The sequence below is a fragment of the Ictidomys tridecemlineatus genome, chromosome 5 (genome assembly GCF_052094955.1).
Source record: "Ictidomys tridecemlineatus isolate mIctTri1 chromosome 5, mIctTri1.hap1, whole genome shotgun sequence".
In the NCBI taxonomy this organism is placed as follows: Eukaryota; Metazoa; Chordata; class Mammalia; order Rodentia; family Sciuridae; genus Ictidomys; species Ictidomys tridecemlineatus.
The window spans coordinates 173,594,143-173,612,658 of record NC_135481.1 but is presented as its reverse complement, the minus strand read 5'-3'; the positions used below and the strand labels follow the sequence as shown (position 1 = coordinate 173,612,658).

The 18,516-nt window shown below is 57.0% G+C and overlaps 1 protein-coding gene across 8 annotated transcripts in view; it reads left to right on the top strand.

The window, feature by feature from the left end:
- The window catches only part of LOC101973207 (tyrosine-protein phosphatase non-receptor type substrate 1), a 42,187-nt gene that overhangs the window by 3,203 nt on the left and 20,468 nt on the right, over window positions 1–18,516 (top strand). For 6 of the 8 annotated variants that reach the window (XM_078051544.1, XM_078051543.1, XM_078051540.1 and 3 more), the window contains exon 3: window positions 16,442–16,795. The exons of the other annotated variants lie outside the window; for them this stretch is intronic. In XM_078051544.1, coding sequence (XP_077907670.1) covers window positions 16,442–16,795 — 354 coding nt within the window. The remainder of the gene's footprint in view (window positions 1–16,441; window positions 16,796–18,516) is intronic. 8 annotated transcript variants of the gene reach the window in all.

The window sequence follows — 18,516 nt, the reverse complement described above, 5'->3', positions numbered from 1 at the left end:
TTTTTCCTGAAGCCGGGAACAGGGTCCAAGTTAATTTCTAAATGTCTGTTCCAGGCCCTCTCAGACCAGGACCCTGTGGTTCATTCCCTGGCAAATGAGCAGTAACGCTGATTAACAAGTGTTCAGGGGGACACCTGCCTCCGCCGGGGCCCTGCCCGGGAGTGCCAGCACCCTTCTTGTGATCACGTCTCCCCCCCACCCTTTGCCTATAAAAACAATCTATAAAATGGTAAAGATTGGGCCATAAAACTTCCGTTCCAATCCATTCAGCATCAATAGCCTGAAAAAGTGGAAGCAGCAGAGGGGCCCGGATTAACTTTGAAATAAATAAATCTTAGGAGGTAAGAATGAATGTCTCGGTTGAGGGTGGCAGCAAGGGATGGGGCAGGGCCACCGGGCTCGGGCCTCCCAGAATCCTTCACTGGGTTTTCTGGGGGTTCTGGTGGCACCCTGGGCCCTGCAGGGAATTATCCTGCTTTGAGGCTGGAGAGTGGGGCCTCAGGCCCTGGCACCCTTGTTTGGGGCAAGGGATTCGTGACAAAGCAGAAGAGGGACAGGATGGAAGGGCAGGAAGGTAGGAGTAGGCAGTTGTGCGATTTTCTAAGAAAATGGATTTGTTCGGGTGAGAGACTCAAATGTCAGGCCCAGGAAGGCAGCTGGAGATGGAAGGACGGCCGTGTCTCGGGCAGGGTTGTCATTCTGGGAGGTGTCACATGATGGCTGTGGCTTCACATGATCCCCGTGCAGGGGGGAGGGTCTGGTCATGTGGATCATCTTGGTTGGGGGGAGGCAGGGGAAGAAGTTTCTACAGATCACATTTGGCACAAATACCGCCAAAGGGCAATGGTAAAAAGGTGCCCGTGGAGTCCCCACCCTGGGTTCTCCCAGCCAACGTAGGGCCACTTCCTGACGACCGCGCTGAGGGAGGTGGGGGACACCTGGGCAGGCCCCACACTAGGCCTGAGGATACTTGCTGGACCTCATCTGGGCCTAGGGACCTCTGGGTGACTCTCAGGCAGGCCTCCCAGGAGCTCCCTCACCTTAGCCTGGGGCAGGCCAAGCCGAGTTGGGATTCAGGCTTTGGGGACAGCTGGACCCCCCCACGGAGCCTCTGACCCTGGGGTGGAAGGTGGCCTGTTGGTGGCCCCAGTGTACTTTCCTGAGTGATGAAGTCAATCTCACTTCCTCTTTCACAGAAAAATCAGGGGCTGGGAGCCTGATTCCACCGTGCCCAGGCTGTCGGAGGTCCTTTAAAGCCGTGGTGTTCTCTGGGTACTTTCGAGCCATTAATTATTTCTTTGCTAGCCCCACGGAGACTCGTGGTGTGATTCATCCGTCAGCACCGAAGAGTCCTGATGTGAACCAGGGGTTGGGAGAGGGAGGAGGCACCGTGTTTATTAAGTGCTCAGCAGCGTCCCCCCGCTGTGGGTTTTATCTGCACGATCTCATTCATCAGGGATGCCCGGGGTTGGCGTTTACCCCCATTGTACAGATGAGGAAAATCAAGTCCCAGACTGGGAGGAGAAGTGGTCCCAGGAGTAAGAGGGGAGGGAGCCAGGAGTTGGAGCGCATGGAAGAGATTAAATGCCTTACTCAGGATTCCTGGGTCCAAGACGGAAAGGGTGAGACTCGTCCCCTCCCGACTTAAGGGGAGAGTCACAGAAGGGTTTTCCACCGAGTCACACACATGTGCTTCCCGAGAGCCCGCTGTCAGCCCCTTGGCCCTCACAGATGACAGCACCCCGAGAGTGATGTGGCCCCCCCAGGAGCCCCCCATCTGGGCTGCCGAGCCATGGAGCCCCCCAGGGCTGGATGTTCCTCCCTGCATCTTCCCGGTGCCCTTTGTGACAGATGGCGAGGGGGTGTGCGAGAGGAAGGGAGTCTAAAAGTGTTGTGCGGATCCCACACGCTCGCGCGCCGCTTCCAATGGCTCCGTGCGACAGGTTACTTTCTAATTTGTAGTCTTGGACTCGCGGAAGGTCCCTACCCCCTCCGTGTTGAAATGTGCTCAGATTTCTGGCCTGTCAACACGGCGCCCATCATGTCACTCCCAGCCCAGAACCTCGAGCTGCTGCTGGTCCAAGTTTTCTCCGGGGGGGGGGGGGGGGACACGACAGAAAGCAGCAGCAGGGCCCTGACAGGACTCGTTTCTGGCCACGTGTTTCCAACAGCCTGACCCTTGAGCTGTTGCAAAATAACAGGGCTGACTCCCTGTACCCAGAGCCCCGCTGGCTCCTGAAGCCCGAAACGCCAGCAGCACCTGAAAGAGCTCGCCCTAGGGAATCCCAAGTGGGACCACTTCTGCCCCTGTGCCGGCCACGGTGTGGGCAGGGTGCCTTGGATTTGCTCACCCATCACCCTGTGGTCTAGCCCAGAGCAAAGCCAACCCCCGCCCGACCCTCACCTCCATGCTGTTCCTGCCATCAAAACTGCCCATGAGAGCCAGCGTGGTGGCACACACACCTGTAATCCCAGTGGCACAGGAGGCTGAGGCAGGAGGATCTCAAGTTCAAAGCCAGCCTCAGCACAAGCCAGGCACTAAGCAGCTCAGTGAGACCCTGTCTCTAGATAAAATACAAAATAGGGCTGAGGATGGGGCTCAGTAGTTGGGTGCCCCTGAGTTCAATCCCTGGCACCCCCCTGCAAAAGAAACCCCTTCCCAAACCAGGCTCAGTGGCGCTCCCCTGTCATCCCAGCAACTCAGGAGGCTGAGGCAAGAGGGTCACAAGTTCAAAGCCAGCTTCAGCCACTTAGCAAGGCCCTAAGCAACTCCGTGAGACCCTGTCTCTAAATAAAACATAAAGAGGGCTGGGGATGAGGCTCAGTGGTTAAACGCACCTGGGGTCCATCCCTGGCACCAAATAAAAAGCCCCTATTGGGACTTCTTCCTCCCCTCAGCCTCCCCTCACCAACCCCCTGGATTTGCCTCTGAGGCTCCTCACTATTTCCTCCTTGATCTGGGACCCCTGCCTGCACCTAACCCTCAGGCCTGCTTCTCCAACCTCGGCCGCTAGGAAGCCTCTGCCTGTCCCCCCGCTTCAGTCCCAGCCCTGCTGGGGACTTGGGCCTCAGTTTTCTCACCTGTAAAACAAGGATGGGTTAACAGCTGTAGTTCAGGAACCAAGTCGGCTGATGCTCCCGGGCTGCTTCTGCTCTGCGTTTCCTTGGTGGTTCTTTCTGTTTGGATCTCGTCTGTAAAACTGGAGCTGCTCTCTGAAGCATGCAGCAGGCCTGTGGCCCGTGGCAGGGACTCAGACAACAGCAGGAGTAGGGCTGAGAGAGTGAACCTCAGTGTGGGTCACCGGGCTGAGGGAGGACAGACAGGTTGAGCCAAACCTACCTGTGTGTTCTCTAGACCGGGCGCAGTGGCACGGGCCAGCCTCTAGGTGTCTCCAGCAGGACACGCAGGGCTGCAGCGGCAGATTCCCAGGCCTGGAAAGCAGGAGGGGCCGGGAGGGGCCAGCACCAGCCTCGCCCCGCACCCCATTGTGCCCAGAGCAGCCGGTAGAAAAAAAAGGACTGGCCCAGCTCACAGGGCAGCTCTGTGGCCAGCCCCGGGTGGGATGCCAGGCCTCCTGTGGCCTAGGCCAAGACTTTTGAAAACTGGGCTGTGCTGGAAGTTTCCACTGTGAAAGCCAGAAACCCGACAGGATCCTGAATTCTGTGAGAAAATTCTAAAGTCATCATAATAGGAAACATCATTTCCAGACCGACCCTGGGCTCAGCACTGGCCGTGTGTGGTCCCAGTTGTCCCTGCAGCTCCCCTGGGTGGTGTGCATCATTATCATCTGACCCATTTGACTCGTGAGGGAATGGAGGCTCAGAGAGATGGAGCACCTTGCCCAAGGCCACACAGCATCAGAATCAGATGGCCACCCGGGGCAGCCTAACCACAGGACCTGTGCTTTGAGCCGTCCTGCTGTTCTTGAGACCCTTTTAGCCTTACTTGGCCAATGGCAAAACTGAGGCCCGGGAGCTGGCGTCCTGCTCTCTCAGGGCTACACTTGATGTCCCTCCATCAGTGTATCATGTGGGAGGTGGGGGCAGCAGGTGTTCCCAAGACGTGGTTCCGGCTGGTGCTGGAGGGGGAAGCAGCTATTTTGACAGCTGAGGCTGCTTTCCTGTTCGCCTCGGGCGTTCCTGGGTAGGTCTTCTGTGCAGGGCGGACAGTCCTGCCAGGTGTCTTGCCAGTCCCCGGGTCCAGGGAGATGATGGAACAGCTGAGCTGGGAGTGGGCCGGCTGTGGAGCTGGTTCTTTGTGTCTCTGTGGTTTCCTGAGCCCATCCATCTGGGGGCACGGGGTGTTAGCTGCCCCTGGTGGGCACTGCAGGCCGAGGGCAGGTGCTGGGACCCGGAGGGACACGGGAGCAGGATCGGGCCATAGGCCCCTGGCCACAGAGACTGCTGGGGCCGGTGGGCGGTGAGGCCCGGGCGCTCCCGGCTCCCCATCTTCAGTGTCCTCCAGAAGTGGGAGCCCGTGGGGGAGGAAGGACTTAGCACATGGGTGGTGGACACGCTGACCCCTGGGCCCGCTATCTTTTATTTTGGAAAATTCCAAACCTATGAAAATGAGAAGGAGGGAGCCCCGAGTCGGCACCGCCCCCTCTCCCAGGCCTGGGCAGCTGCCCCTTCCTTTGTTGGGGGGTGTGGTAAAGAGAGGCCTGACGTCAGATCACGTGTCCCCCCACCACTGTGAACCCTGCTGGGCGTCTCCACGGGGGCACGTGGTCTTGTCCTCACAGTGAGCCAAAAAGCATGGGGCCCTCCTTCCCCGTGTGCAGATAAGGAAACTGGGGCTCCCCAGGGCCAAGCTGAGCCTCCCGAGGCCAACAGATCAGAGCCAGGTCCACCCCCTTCACCCCTAACCACGTCGCTCTGCTTATTGGGGCCATTTCAATTATAAATATTCATCCAACACGTTCCCGAGCACACGCCTTGTGCAGGATGTTGCGCGTCTACTGTGGGCTCCAGGTGCCCAGGGACACAGCTGTGGGCAAGACAGAAATGCCTGCTCTCAGTCGGCCACGGTGGCCCTCGCCTGTCATCCCAGAGGCTCAGGAGGCTGAGGCAGGAGGATGGCGAGTTCAAAGCCAGCCTCCGCAACTTGGCAAGGCAGGCCCTAAGCAATTCAGCAAGACCCTGTCTCTGGATAAATTATTTTTAAAAAGGGCTGGGGGTGCTTCTCCGTGGTTTAGCACCCTCGGGGTCAATCTCCAGGACCAAAAAGAAAAAGAAATACCTGCTGTCAGGGAGCTGACGTCCCAGCAAGGATGAAAACAGAAACCCAAGTAAACACTGATGTCGGGCAGAGAGACGAGGTGAGGAGGAAAGTAAAGCAGGAAAGGAACTAGGGAGGGTTGGGTGGAGATGAAGGAAGGCCTCTCTGAGGAGCACAGACCTGGTGAACCGAGGGAGCGGACATGGGACTACCGGGGAGGACCTTCCATGCAGAGGAACAGCAGGTCCAAAGGCCCTGGGGTCGGAATGAGCCTGCTCTGGTCCAAGAATGGCCTGGAGACCAGTGTACACAGAGTGGGAGGGGACAGGGAAGGGGAGGTAGCAGAGGTCAGGGCTGGACCTGGCCTTTGCATCCTTCAGTTTTCTGCTGCCATCTAACCTCCTCAGGTGCCTTTCCCAGCGACCCGTTCTCAAAGGGTTCCCGTGGGCTTCTCTGTCACTGTGCCCACCTTACTGGTGTCCCAGTGCTCCCAGCCATTCCTGTATTTGTTCCTGTCACTACTTCAGTGCCGTCTCCCTCACCAGGACCTGAGCTGCCTGAGAGTAGGAACCCGGGCTGCTTCATTCCCTGCGGGGCCTTAGCACGGGCCTGGCCACCGGGTGGATCCATGTTGGTTACATGGAGGACAAGGAGGGACAGAGGGAGAGGGCTGAGGTGCAGGAGGCTGAGCAGCAGAGCAGGGCCTCACCGCCACACGGCACCTCTGTGGCCAGGACTGGGACCTGCCCACTGTCGTTCCGAAATATCAGGAAGCACAAAGTACCTCGGTGCCGGGTGGGAGAGGGGCCCGCGGTCAGGCAGCCTCGGGAGCCGCTGCCCACCTGAGACGGGGGAGGAGCAGCGGGCGCCCAGGGCCATGGCGCTGGCGCAGGGAGGGCTGCGCGCTCTCAACCGGGCTTTGGCTGGGGTCCCCCGTGAGAGTGAGCGTCCCTCATGAGAGTCACCATCCACGAGACGGTCGGGGGAGGAAGTGGTTTGGCTGGACAGAGGTGAAGTCAGTTGCCTTGGTGGCCCGTGACCTTGACCGAGGGTTGTGGCGCCCCAAGCCGCAGTGGGTGCTCTGTGGAGTGGGCTGGGGAGCTCTGAGGCATTCCTACTACCCGGTCGTGGTATCATCATTTATAGTCTGGGGTCAAGAGTAGACGGAGTCCTACTCGTCACTCACCCCCAGAGCCTGAAACCCAGGCTCATCCCTCGCACCAGGCCACCACCATTCCCACGACCCTGCCCTCCGGGCCTCCGTTTCCCTTGTGTGAAGCGGGCCTGGCTGGTTGCTCCCCTACGGGTCTCCCCCAGCTGCTCTGTGCTGGTTTTTGCTGATTTTCATCCACACCACTTCTTTCCCACCTCAGGGCCTTTGCACATGCCATCTGGGCCAGGGGAACCTTCCCAGGCCTTTACTTCCTTCAGGTTTCTGCTCCCATCTAGCCTCCTCTCTAAGCTCCTTCTCAGGAGGAGAGGCTGTGCACAGGGCACCCACGTTGGGGCCCATCCTGAGTCAACGCAGCCTGTGCCTCTTCCTGGCTGTATGCTCTGGAGCAAGCACCTTCCCCACTCTGAGCCCCAGTATCCCCATCTGCAAAATGGAAAGGTTGCCACTGCGTCCTCCTGCGCAGGGACTGGGGGCGTTAAGGGAACTAAGAGCCACGGAGAGTGCTCTGGCGAGCTGCAGAGAGCTCTGTAAAAGGAATCAGTGCACAGTGTCAGCTTGGGGGGAAATCCCGTCCAGAGACCATCTGCCTCGGCAGCAGAGTGCAGAACCTTGGCAAATGCCGTTTCATAAATGTGTGTGGCTTTTAAGGGGCCCTTTGCCTCAGCTGGGAAACGTGTGGCAGCCTGCGTGGGCAGAGGCCTCAGCTGCGGGGACCCATCCTCCCAGGGAGAAGCCAGGCCCCTGGCTCCCAGGTTTCAACCTGCCTCTGCCACTTGCCTGGCTTCTGGGCCTCAGTTTCCTCATCTGGAGGAAGGGGATGGTGATAGAGTACCCTTGGGACAGTGTGAGCTGACTTCTTGTCACCTGGCCTGGTTCCACCATTGCGTGAGAGCCTGCACGTGGCCCCAAGGCCTGGCTCAGAGCCAAGGTGGGGCCTGGAACGGGGAAGACACGCCGGGCCTTGGCCTCCCCGGGCCTCCCTGGGCCTCCCCAGGCCTCTCTGCCTCCTCAGAGCAGGGAGGTAGGAACAAGTTCTCAGGTTGCCAAGGCGCCAGGCCCAGCGCATGGTGACCTCCGCATACTCTCCCAGCCTCTCCTGGTCCTCCAAGGCCTGCCAGAGTTCAAAGGGCATTTACAGTGTGTGCCTGTCACAGCTCCTTCCCTGCCGCTGTGCAAACAGGGTCCCAGTGTGACCCTGCTCAGGGCTGGGTAGAGCCTGCTGAAGCTCCCCAGGACCTCGGACCCTCCTTGCTGACCGTGTCCCAGCCAGCCCCCGACCCAGGCAGAGGGGCCTCGCACATGATGGTAAGGCAGAGCCGGTTCTGCCGGGGGAGTATCCCAGCCCCTGGGGCCTCTGGATGAGGTCCTCCGTCATGCCTTCCTCTCCAAATGCCCCGCCGCAGGGCAGCCGCCAGCCCTGAGTGCTCACCTGTGCCAGGTCTGGTGCTGAGCTCCTTACACAGGCCGGCCGGTTCACTCTGAGCACAGTCCTAGTGGTCACCATCGTCACCATTGTCATCGTCACCGTCGTCACCATCACCGTCACTGTCCCCTTTCTACAGATGAGGAAGAACCAGAGGTCCACATGGGTTAGGACATTTCCTGGGGTCACGTAGGTAGGAGGGTGAGAATCCAGACCAAAACCTTCCTTCAAACAAATGCCAGGCCCTGGGCTAAGCCTGTGGGACAAAACTAAGTCCCTGCTCCCAAAGGACTCAGAGGTCGAGGGTAGGGAGACGGAGACTTGGAAAATTAGATGACTGTGCAATATGTTGGGCAGAGAAATAAAGCGAATCAAGAGGATGAAGGGCGTTAGTGGTCATATCATGTGACCAGGGAAGGCCTCTTAGATCAGAGGCAAGGGGACCAGCCATGTAGATACCTAGGGGAGGAAAGTACCAGGCAGAGGTAATGGCAGGTGCAAAGGCCCTGTAGTGGGCAGGGGAGGTGAGTGGCATGATTGAGAAAGAGTAAGGCTTTCCTATGAGGATTCTGGGTCTCACTCTGAGTGCAGCAGAGGCCTTAAGAGGGAAAAGGAGGGATGTCACCTGACTCAGGCTTCAGAGCTCCCCTGGCAGCAGAGGGAATGTGGGTTATAGAGAGGGGAGTGGAGGCAGGGAGGCCACTGCCACAAGGATCCAGGTGAGTGATGACTGGGCAGTGAGGAGGTGGGAGGAGGCCAGAGTCTGGGCTTGTAGTGCCAGAAGCCGAGCCAGGCCGAGTCTACTGTTAGGCTGGAGGGAGGAGCCATGGCGTGTGGAATTCCTGCCTGGCCTCTTCTGACCACTGAGCATGTCTCCTGGGAGGGCGAGGGCAACCCCATCCACAGGTGAGGAAGTGGCGGCTTAGACAAGAGCCACTTGGCCAAGTGCCCCAGGAGGGATGACGCACCCGGGCCTTCTGGCCCCAGAGCCCACGTTCGGTACCACGTGTTTCTGCACCTTGGCATTGGCTGCCTCCTGGAGAGCCGCCAGGATGCATCAGGGGCCAGTCCTCAGAGCTGCCCCCAGTGTAGGTGAGGAGGGAGCCCACCCTGTCCCAGGCCACATGTCCCGGTGAGAGCTGCCTCGGTGCAGCTGTGGGGTCCACCATAGTGCATGGGGCATCTCCACCCAGGGTGCCAGCAGAGTGCTCCCTGTGCCAGCCTGCTCTTCAGATGGGAAACCAGAGCCACCTTCAGCATGCCAGGCTAGCCCAGGCCCAGGTTAGCCCAGGCCCAGGCTACCCACATCTCCACTTGCCGGGTGGCACATCCCGCAGACTCTTCCCTGACCCCCAAGCTGTGCAGGGCCCTTGTCACACCTCTGCCTCTGCTCACCCCAGCCCCACCCCCTGGAGTCCGTCCCCCACCCCGCCTCTGTCAACCTCCAAGGCCTTGCTCAGAGGCCTGGCCTCCAGGAAGTCCCAGATCCTGCCCCACTCCTGGGGCCCCTCTGCAGGCCTCCTCTGGACACTGATTGCGGGTGCGTGGTCACTCCCGTGTCCAGGACTGCCCACCCACAGACTTGGCCGCTGTCAGGAGCAGGGCCTGGCCTACTGCTCTACCCCGGGGCATGGAGGACGAGGCCTGGCTGCAGACTGGGGCTGGAGGGTGTGAAGGGATGGTCCCAGCTCCAGAGGCCAGGCAGCGGGGAGCCTGAGCTGGCCGCCTAGCTACGGGTCCTCGCTGCCACGCACGGGCAGCCCCTCTGAGCCCGGGCCCTTTTCCCCACCATGCCTGGCCATGCTGTCCAGCAGGGACCCACACGCACCAGGGAGGCTCAGCACCTCTTCAGGGAGGGGCCTGGGCCGCGGCCCGCAAGCCCCGCCCCCGGGAGCTGTGACGGACAGAGAGGGCCCTGGCGCCCCTCCTCCCCCACAGCCTAGGAAGAAACTCACCTGTGCCAGGTGCGTTCCCAGCTGGCCACGCTCACAAACGTGCGTGCACAGATACACAGGGCGCACACCTGCCACACTCACCACGCCCACGCCACGCCCACACGCCCCTTGTCCACGGGAGTGACCACGCACCCGCAATACCCAGCGGCTCTCACCTCCCGCACAGCCTCCACCCTCCCCCGCACCAGGCCGCCACCATTCCCTCTTCCCCGCAGCCCCGCCACCACCGTGCCAGTGTCCACGAGCCCCTGGACACACAGCCCTGCTGCCCTCGGCACGTCCCTGGCACCCGCAGGTCTTCCACACTCACGAGCTCACACTCCCTTGGCCCAGCCTTGAGTGTGTGTGTGTGAGGGGGTGCTGGTGTTCTGCACACTCACGCATACGTACACACACACCTGCCCTGTCGTGTGAGCCCTCTCATGCACACTCATTTCCACACGTCCTTTTGCACGCTCCTGCACCTCGCACTCTCACAACCATTAAATCACAGCCGAAGGGAGCAGAGGTGACATCGGTGAGGTCCCAGTGCGTAAGTGATAAACCGCAGCCCTGAGATAGCGATGGTGGTCGGGGAAGGGGGAGGCCAGGCTGCCTCTGCTGTGGGGACCATGGTGCCGTCCAAGGCCTCTTGGGACACTGAGCCCCGGCACTGCCAGGGCTCCAGCCAGAGCCTCCTGGGCCTTGGGGTTCCTTGAGTTGGTGGAGGGTTTGCCACTAGCTCATCCTGCGGTGGCCCAGTGCTTGTGGGGGACAGGCCAGCTCCCCTGCAGGTGCCCGCCTGAGCAAGCAGCTGCTCAGAAGTGAGAACGTCAGCTGTGGTCCCTTGGCCAACGGGGCAGGCCTCTGGGAATCACCGGGTGTCGCATGGCCCTGCCCCTCCCTCTGAACGGCAGTCGGCTCTAGGTTAATTTCTCATCCATGCTTTTTTTTTTTTTTCCAACTTCTAAAAATTGTTTTCATCCTTTCTCAACCTCAAACACGACCATGCACACTGTTTTAAGAAGAAAAGTCACCTGTGTGTCTCCAAGCCCTGTGGTCAATGCTCAGCCCCACCCCCGTGCACCTCTAGGTGGCATTGGCCACAGTGGTCCAGCCCTCTGTGGCCAGCTGAGGAGGAGAAAGGAGGCAGGGTGGTGGGGCCATGGTCACAGGGAGCAGTGGCCAGCAGAGCCACCTGTCTAAGGGCATTGAGGTCTATTTCCAATATTGTCATCTGTCCTCACCACAAGTGTCAAGCTCTGGGTGGCCAGGGGCACCGCCATCCACAGCCGGGGGCTCAGGGTCTGGTCCTACCACCAGGCCACTCCTCTTACAGTCATGTGCGCGCCCCCCCCCCCCGGAAGTTACTTCTCCCCTTAGAAAACTTACTCACAGCCTCTGCATGGACACTTGAATTTTTTCCAAAAAGCATTCAGTGATCACTGCAAACAAAACAAAACAAAGACCCAAAGCTTTAAGATATTCAATATATTATTTACTGTAAAGTAACAGTAAAATGTTCCCACTTCATCCCACACCCGGCCTCTTTCCCCAGGTGTACCACACCCCAACATGGAGTGTTTACCTAGTATTCAAGATCTCTCTCTCTAGACATGCAATTGATCATCTGCAAATATTTATTGAGCACATACTCAGGCACAGTCATCAGGAGCCAGGGTCATAGTGGTGAGCAAAGGACCAAATCCCCCGAGGGCAGATTCATTCAGACAACAAACACACAATGTAACAAGCAAATTACATGCATGGATTTCTTTAAACAAATGAGATACTATATATATTGTGTGTGTGTTATGTTTGTTTTGAGGTACTACAGATGGAATCCAGGGCCTCCTGCAGGATAGGCAAGAGCTTTACCACGGACCTATACCCCCAAGATTTTATTATATTTAATAAAATATAACATTAATATAAAATATTTAATAAAATTAGATTACCTAAAAATATAAATATAATTTTATTACACTTATTAAGATTATATATTATATAATTTATATATAGTTTATATTACATATAAATTGAAGATTGAACCTAGAAATTCTACCACCAAACTACATTCTCAGTTCCCCACCCCCACCCCCCCACCCCCGCTTTTTTTTTTTTTTTTTTTTTAATTTGAGACATGGTCTTGCTAAGTTGCCAGGCTTCCCTGAAACTTGGGATCCTCCTGCCTCAGCCTCCTGAGTAGCTGGGATTACAGGTGTGCACCGAGCACCCAGCAAATTATGTATTCTTTAATGTTCATTCAATTTAGAAAAAAATCTGAAAAATACCCAAAGTAGAAGTGGGGGGGGGGAGAGAAAACCCCCATCAGTTTTAGAGTCACGATCCAGAGAGAGTAGCCTTTTATAGCTTTGGATAGTGACTTGGAGTTGTTCATAAATAGTTTCATTTTATTTTACAAATTTGCAATCATACTGAGAGCACAGGTTTCCTTCATCTCTTGCACAAGTAATGCAAACAAAAAAACAGACACAAACCAACTCCTGTGTAAATTACTCCAGTTATTCAAATTAATAACCCATTAGTTAATCCTCAATGTCCCCATCCCACCCCCCGAAAAAAACTTAAAGTTTGGGACCACTCCGACCTGTGGCACATTTTCGTGGCATTTCTACACTGTTTTCATGGCTGTGCACTTGGCCGTCACATGGATTGACTGCAGTGGGGTCAACCAGCCTCTTTCCCTTGGATATTAGGATAGTCCCAATTTTTCATTTTTATAAGGACACTTAAATGAACAAACCAAAACGTCTGCACATACCCTGAGCTCTCTGAAGGTATGATTTCCATTCACTCCTACTTTAACTACTCTACATCAAAATGTTGATTGCAGTTCTTTGATGGCATTATATGAGTTTATTTTGTTTTTATACTTTTTTGTTTCCTCTAAATGCTTCGCAATGAACAGGTTTTATTTGCATAACCGCAGTGTTATTTAAAATTAGGCCATGAAAACTGCCCGTGTGACTACAGTTTTCATGGTAACTTTACTGCTGCCTGGGTTTCCACGAAGGGGTAGGCCCTCGTGCACTGGGCCATCCCTATCAATGGTTGGTTTTCTAACTTCTTCTAGATCTTTCTAGAGGCGACCCTCTCCATATCTGAGGTGATGTCCCTGGTGGACAGTTCCCACAGTTCTGGTCCATCCTGCCAAACTGCTTTCTGCAGAGAGCCTTCCAACTCCCCCTCCCACCAGCAGCGGGTGGCTGTGCCTGCCCAGCACCCCCTCTCCCTGAGACTGCCCGGGGCCCCTGAATAGTCTCACCCTGCCAGGAGGGCCAGGGAGAGCGGGAAAGGGTTTTGTCAGCCACAACAGCGTGATGACCCCAGGCCTGGACCACGGGAGCGATTCTTAACAAGCTCAGTTCCCAGAACAGAACCTGCAGAGAAAGAGAAAAGACAGCGAGCAAGATGGGGGCGGGGGGAGCTCTCTTTGGAAGAAATACACACATACCCAGATTAAAATAATATTTGGCACTTACGTCGCACTTTTAAAATTCTTCAAACGCTTTATAAACACTAGCTAATTAATTAAGCTGCCTAAATCTGGCTGCAGTTGGTGGAGAGAGCTCAAGAGGATCTAAAAAAAAAAGAGGGGGAGCCAGCCCTACCCAACTCCAGATTTTATTGTCGCCTGCCCGGGTGTGATGACCGGCCTCCGGCTGCACAGAATAGCCCTGATCCTGGGAGCCCGCTGCCGGGTGCTGAAGCGCCTCCCCAGCACAGCGCCCTGGCCCATCGCTGACCCAAGCCAGGGGCACTGATACCAATAAGGATGATAATCACTGAGAGCCGCGGCCCAGGCCCCCCACCACCTAGAGATGCCAATATTAGCTCCACTTCACAGACGAAGAAGGAGGCTCCAAGAGGGGATTTGTCTGGATCCCGGAGCAAATAGAACCCCCTCCCTCCTCCACTCCTCAATGTGTTCAGTCAACATATACTTAGTGACAACCCAGGGTGCGCCAGATCCTGTTCCAGACAGGAGGTTGGAAGCCGTCCCTTGTGGATCCAACATCCTAGTGGGGGGCAATAGAACAATCCAGACGAAATCAACTACATAAATAATGCAGCTTGGTGGTAATAATAGGAATAGGAACTAAAATTTAAGCAGCACGTGTGTGCCAGGTGTTTATGTGTAGCTCTGTCACAGTCCTCATGACTGACTGTCCCCAAGGTGGATGCCGGTAGCTGGCTTGGTGGATGATGGCATGGGGGTCCCGGAAGGTGGGGCAGAGCCAACTGGAGGCTCTGCTCTGGCCCAGGCCTGTGGCCCCAGCACAGAGTAGGTGCCGTTTCTGGTTGGGCTGGTCTCCTGGTGCTCGAGTGCAGACCCCCGGGGAGCATCGCTGGCTGGGTACTCTGGGGACTCCAGGTGACTTCCTGCCTCCATGCCTTGAGTGGCCTGTACCTCCTGTGCCTCTCACATGCCTGCCACTGTTGGGCTGGCTGACGCTGGCCGGCCCTGTCCCCTACAGGCTCTGCTTTCCTCCCTGGTGCCGTGAGAGTCAGGCCGTGCTCAGGCTGGCCCTGGAGCCTCAAGGGCGAGCCCTGGCAGGAGGGGAAGTGAGGCAGGATGATGACAGATGGTGACAGACCTGCTTCAGGCCCTGGGCTTGACTGGCCCGTGGCCTCCCCCTGGACACTTTCCCCCTGCCAGTGAGGCAGTCCAGCTCCTGGGCCTGGGGGCACACCCACGGGGTCTCTCTCCTGCCCACCCAGAGCTGGAGGGGCTACTCAGAGGGTTTGCAGCCCTGTTTGGTGGACAAGGTGCCATCAGGGTCAGTGGGGAGCCCAGCGGGAGCCAGATCACTCATCTCCTGTCTCTGTCTTTCCCTTTTCCAGCTCCCTCTCCGACTTGTCTCTCTGTGTCTCTGTCTCTGTATACAGTTGTCTCTCCAAATCCTCAGGTTCCGTGACACATTCAACCACAGTTAGGCCTACCATGGCTGCAACTGTACTGAACACAGACGTTTTTCCTGCCATTATTCCCTACACAATGCAGCCTAACAACTATGTGAGTTGTGTTAGGCATCACACTCCTGCACTGCGTAATGACAATTCACTTGATAGCCAACCACACTTACAACCGTACACACACCACCTAGCCTAGGTGTGTGGTCGGCTGTACTGAGTCTAGGTGTGGGTGAGTATGCCATACTGCTCACACAGTGACCAAACTTCCCAATAACCTGTCCCCATCATTAAGTGACACTTGGCAGTAGATAATCCAGGGTGGTGCACAGTACACACAGGGTTGCAGACGTCATGCAAATACGACATCATTTATAAGAGGGACTTGAGCCGTCCTTGGGTCTGGGTAACCAGGAAGGTCTTGGAACTGTCCCTGCAGGTTCCAAGGGATGGCTTTGTATGTTTCTCCCACTCTTCGTGGTCTTTCTTTTCTCCCCTGCCCACCTCCACCTTGTTCAGAACTGGGGGGCCCAGGAGGCACCCTCTCTTCCCTTGGAGCCTGGGCATCTGCAAACCCCAGCCTGCCTGGGCATCTTCTGGGCTGTGTCCTTCCCCTGCACTGGCCCCCAGGCTCTCTGCGGGGTCTCTGTCTCACACACTCCAGGGTCTCCAACTAGAAGCCCAGGCCTCTCCCACAGCTGACCCCAAGACTCCTTCCAGTTGCCCAGCCTGGAAACTTGAGGCCTGGACTGGGTCCCACTCCTGGGAGTCCCCATCGTCCAGCTCAGGACTGGCCTGAGCGGCAGTAGTGAGGGCTGGTGAAGTGAGGTTTGAGTAGCAACCCACCCTTCATCCACTGTTGGTCCAGAAACAACGTCCCCTGTGCCCAGCCCAGTGCTCAGGGGCTCCTTTTTGGGGAATCTCATTCTTTGCAAATAAAGCAGAGGACTGGGGGGTGTTCTACCTGTTTTTGTGGATAAGGAAACTAAAACCTGATGGATAAACCAGGGTCACATGTGATAAGGGATGCACCACATTTCAAACCCTGTCAACTCCAAAGCCCAGATGCTCCTTTTTGCCACTGTCCCTGGTCTCTGCTTGTCCAGTCCTCCTGGACAGGCCTCAGGATGGACTCAGTGATTATTTTACAGATGAGGAAGGCGGGGCTGAGAGCCGGAAAGGGTTTGTCCAAGCCCAGGGCTGCACTTGGCAACTGGGTGTTTTCAGTTGCCCCAGTAATGGCCCTAGGTGACAGGGGCACCACTGGGCCAGGACTCCAGCCCACATGCTCCTACTTCACCACTTCCCAGGCTGCTAAGTGCAGCTTCCCAGGCAGGGTCATCGTCCTGGTTCCACTGGGAACAATCTAAGGCTGTGCAGAGTCAGTCCCCACACACGGGGTAGCCTCCTCCTCTGCACCTTCTCCCTGTGCTGTTCCCTCAGCCAGGACCCCCAGGGCTCCCATCTCTCTGGTCAATACAGATTTGAATTTCAGAGCCCAGCTAGACACGGCTCTGCCACAGAGGGCCCAGGCCTCACACCCCTCCCTGCCACGGGACTTAGTGCTCTGAGCCTCAGTTTCCTCGTTTGTATCCCAGTCACAAGGAGCAGGTCCATATGAGGGTTAAATGTAGTCGCATGTGCCTTGTGCTGAGCTCAAGTTCCTCTTGGGATATGCGTCGGGGAAAATTGGTTGTTGAGAAAACACACAGGATCCCCAGGATGAGCAGTGACCACCCTGTGTCTCCCCCCAGGAGCGGCTGCACAGGAGCTGCAGGTGATCCAGCCTGAGAAGGCAGTGTCTGTCGCTGCTGGAGAGTCGGCCACTCTGCACTGCACTGTGACCTCCCTGCTCCCTGTGGGGCCCATCCGGTGGTTTAAGGGGGCAGGGCCAGGCCGGGAGTTGATCTACAACTTCTTAGGAGGCCACTTCCCCCGAGTCACAAATGTCTCAGATACCTCAAAGAGGGACAACAGGGACTTTTCCATCCGCATCAGTAATGTCACCCCAGCAGACGCCGGCACCCACTACTGTGTGAAGTTCCAGAGATCGACCCCTGTTGATAAGGAGTACAAGTCTGGACCAGGCACCGAGTTGTCTGTGCGAGGTGAGTGCAGCTGCCTCCTCCTCCCTGGGGTGGGACAGGAGGTCAGGGGTCACGCCCTCCATCCTGGGGGCCACAGCTGAGAAGCAGGAGCAGCACTGGGTGCTCATGTCATGACCTGCTGTCACCCCTCCTGCAGGTCAGGGAGGCAGAGGCCTGTGGAGGCCGTGCTATGTGGTCCAGGCTCCATGACTGGTAAATGGGGGGCACCTGCACCCCTCACCTGCCTGCTCCACAGCCCTGACCTTTTCCAGTCTGGCCTGCCCTGTGGCTCCCCAGCTGAGGGCTCTGAGGGTTTGAGGGACTTGCCAATCACAGAGCCAGAGCAAGTTCCAACTGCAGAGAGCACTGCCCTGTGGGGGTGAGTCCTCTTTATACCACAATCCTCGAGGGCCTGCCATGTGCCAGACTCTGCTCTGGATGCCATGGAAGAAGCAGGGAGCAGCCCAGGCTGAAGCTCTTGTCCCACCTCCTTGTATTCTTGTCCCTCCCTGAGGACCAGGCCCTCCAGAGCAGGGAGGGGGAGGGCATCTTTCCTTCCTTCCCCTCCTGGAACAGCACCTGAGAGGATTCTGACAGGCTCAGGTTCCCTGTAGACCTGGGCCCTGGGGGGAGCTGCCAAGAGGCTGGGCCTGTGTCCTGGGTCTGCCTGTGAATCCGTGTGTTCAGGGACCAGCCCTCACAGGCCCTGCAGGGTAGGAGCAGAGCTGGGTCACTCCCCAGGCAGTGTTCTCCATGTTGGTGACACAGGGGTCCAGTTCAGGAAGCCAATTGCTCACTTTGGGTTTCCTGCCAGAAGTCAAGGATCCTCTTTCTAACTCTTGAGCCCAGGAAGGACCTTCCATCCATCTGCTCAGCCCCATTGACAGATGAAGAGCTGGAGGCTTAGGCATGGCCAGAGACCCGCCAAAGGTCACATGGCCAGTTAGTGCCAGGATCAGGCTGGGAACCCAGGTCCCATTCTAGCCCCTCTGTGTGCTGCCTGGTGCTGACACTGTCTGCAGAGACGAGCAAGGTGCAGGGTAGGTGCTGAATAAGAGCCCCTGGAACCTTCTGGGCAGGAAGCCAGAGTTTCTGCCCCTCACTGGTTTCCCTGAGATTCAGCTCGAGCCTTACAATCAGACTCTGAGGCTGGTTTACATCAAAAACTATCCCCCCCCTCCCGTGCCATCCGGGTCATTCCTCATCGGGATCCCATATCTCTGCATGGGATATGGAATAACAGGCGCTTTATCATCCAGCAGCTGGAAATGCCACCGTGGTTCCTCCCCTATTCTGTTGGTAGAGATTTGAGTTGATCCCAGCCTTGAGCTGTTAAAACAGTGCTGCCGTGGGGACCTCATGGTGATCATCCTCTGCAGGTGAATGCCCGCTGCAGAGGCCTGCTGGGTCAGACAGTACGTTTACTTTATGTGGATGACACCAGTGTTCTGTCCTGGGTGTGGTGGCACCAGATCTCAGGATCCCTGGAGGTAGGCAGGGAGGTGGCTTCCTACTGATTTTGCAGGTGTCACCAACAAAGACCCTGAGGGCCCAGTGTCACGTGCCCGCCAAGGCAATCACGGCCAGCAAGCAGCTCAGGTGACTCGCTCTGCTGACTCCTAGTAGATACTTGGTCCTCTCTGCCATGTCTTGGGCCTAAAGGATGCTCTGGTTGACAAAGGAGGGAGATGGAGGGGACCAGGGTGGCCGTGGCCAGATGCCGCATCTTCCTTGTGGACCTT